General features: G+C 31.5%; 1 protein-coding gene across 1 annotated transcript in view; it reads left to right on the top strand.

Moving 5' to 3' along the window:
• LOC106884049 (dual 3',5'-cyclic-AMP and -GMP phosphodiesterase 11A) overlaps positions 1-2331 on the top strand; it is a 359609-nt gene that overhangs the window by 304427 nt on the left and 52851 nt on the right. The window contains exon 17 of the mRNA XM_052973868.1: positions 618-759. Coding sequence (XP_052829828.1) covers positions 618-759 — 142 coding nt within the window. The remainder of the gene's footprint in view (positions 1-617; positions 760-2331) is intronic.

The raw sequence follows: 2331 nt of genomic DNA, 5'->3' as shown, positions 1-2331 counted from the left end.
TTGACTTCTATATGTCTGTGGTCGGATTATGCTATTAGATGTAATGGTGAGTTCTGTTTGATATGCTTTGGTACTACAAGTAAGAAGATAGACTTAGATCCACTCATCTGTTGAATAGAAGTTAGAGATCTAGATGAGGTTAGTGTGGTTGTGAAGCAGTGACTGGTGGGAGGTGTGAATATAATTTCAGCTTAGAATGAGATTGTGTATGGGAATATCGTATAGGTAAAGGTTGAAAAGAGTCTCTTTATGATACCTTATTTCTAGAATCACAAGGTCTGAGAGTGTTGTAGTTTACTAGCTAGAGAGTTACTATAATAGAAGTTTTAGAGTAAATCGGTGTACTTCGACAACATTTCCATTTTGGTAAAGTACATGAATGCGAAAGACTTCATACATTGTATGGAATCCACGTTAGTCTTCCAACGATACATGGGAATTGTTCTATATTATGGCGGAATCTGTACCACTATGAGAAAGACCTTTACTTACTGTAAATGAAACAATGTATTTTCAATGTATTACCTTATTTTCAGGTTTATTTGGATGACAATAGAAAACATCGTAAACCGAGACTTAAGCTACATTTTCCTTCCCACTTTGATTTTTCATTATAGAATACGGTCAAAGTTTTTTGATATGATCGATAATGAAGTGAAACAGCTTGAAGACAAGAATCAAAACGAAATTCTCAGAAGTATTTTGATGACAACTTGTGATATCGCAGCCATAACAAAACCGTGGATTGTACAACGACGAGTAAGTTCATATTTTCAATCATCTCTAAATAAACGAAATTTGTGATATAATAAGGACTAATAATCGGTTTTTATTATGGAATTAGCAACTAGTTTTACAAGCTCTTTCCAGAATGATTTCGCTTAAAGATAAATATTGGTAAATAAATGATATATAAGACACAGATGCACGAATATTTTATTCTGTCTCAAACTAACAAATAATACACCTCAAGAAGAGCTCACTACTGAAGCTTAAGGTAGTAAAAATGTAAAATTTATACATAATGATAGAACAAAAAGACTTTCTGTAATAATAATTGATCACATTTTGTGTTTTCTACGAGCATTAACAAGTGAGATAACACGGCTTTAGTAATCGAAAATTCATCTTACGAAGAAAGAAGAAAAAGAAATATAAGAGTAACAATATGGTGATTAATGGAATAGATAGCGATTCATTCAAAGCAACAGTTGAAATAGAAATATGTCAAGTAGAAGCAATTTCTCTCATTTTGAGAAAATCATCTGATAAAATCATATGACTACTAATATTTTATCATAAGCTTAAACGTACTTCTCATTAAAGTAATTTTCAAATGGTTATCTACTCTTATGGCCTGGTTGCTCCACATACCTTGTTGGTCTCGTATCTCTGCACCCGATTCACGCATCTCTTAACTTCTCATCACTCTTGTAACCTCCACACTCCCCGAGCCTGCATTAACCACTATTTTCAGTTCTTCATCGTCAGGTATTGGTCCTTTGGAATCTTCTCTCAGATCATAACAATTACAATGGGAGTTATTCTGCCTAAGGTGGAGGTGAAGGGACGAAATATAGGGTATATTGTCATAAGATGTATTTGAATACACCAAGATATACGAATGGTAATAGATATATGGTTCAGGACTCACGGGTACATTTTTAAAATAAATGAATGCTTAAAAATAAATGCTTAGAAATATATGGAGTAACATCCCAAGGAAAAACTGGTGTGATTTTATATATGTATATATATACTATTAAGATGTATATTTATTTATAAAGAAAATAATATATAATGTGTATATAGAATGTTGTCTTACACATAAATTAGAAAAGGATGGCAATCAATATATAGTGCTCAGATTAGGAAAAATAGTTTTATCATCAAAGGGGGCACGGCACCAATAACAATTAATATCAATTATATTTAGAGAAAGTGTGTTTAACCTTATGAAGGAATATTTTTGTTTCTTTTTTTAGTGTTAAGTAGAGGAAGATTGGCCTTTAATATAAATAGAAACTCACTTACACACAACAAACATTTCTTATTCTTTAAAACATACGCAGGTGCTGACGCTAAGATTTTCCAACAGGGATAATAACTAATACCCTTATCATTGAGGTATCATATATAATTACTCAAACCAGTTGAATTCCTCCTATTTGTGTTTTCTAAAGGTATACATATGGTAATTCAGTCTACGTTTCATACGGTTTTGGGTTGCCCCACATATAACTTATTACTCGTTTGAGTACTTTCAACACATTGGTAAACTATTTCTTTTTTTATTGCAATTATATATATATATATATATATATATATATA

This window comes from Octopus bimaculoides, chromosome 17, assembly GCF_001194135.2.
Source record: "Octopus bimaculoides isolate UCB-OBI-ISO-001 chromosome 17, ASM119413v2, whole genome shotgun sequence".
Lineage (NCBI taxonomy): Eukaryota > Metazoa > Mollusca > Cephalopoda > Octopoda > Octopodidae > Octopus > Octopus bimaculoides.
This window is presented reverse-complemented; position numbering and strand designations above follow the sequence as displayed.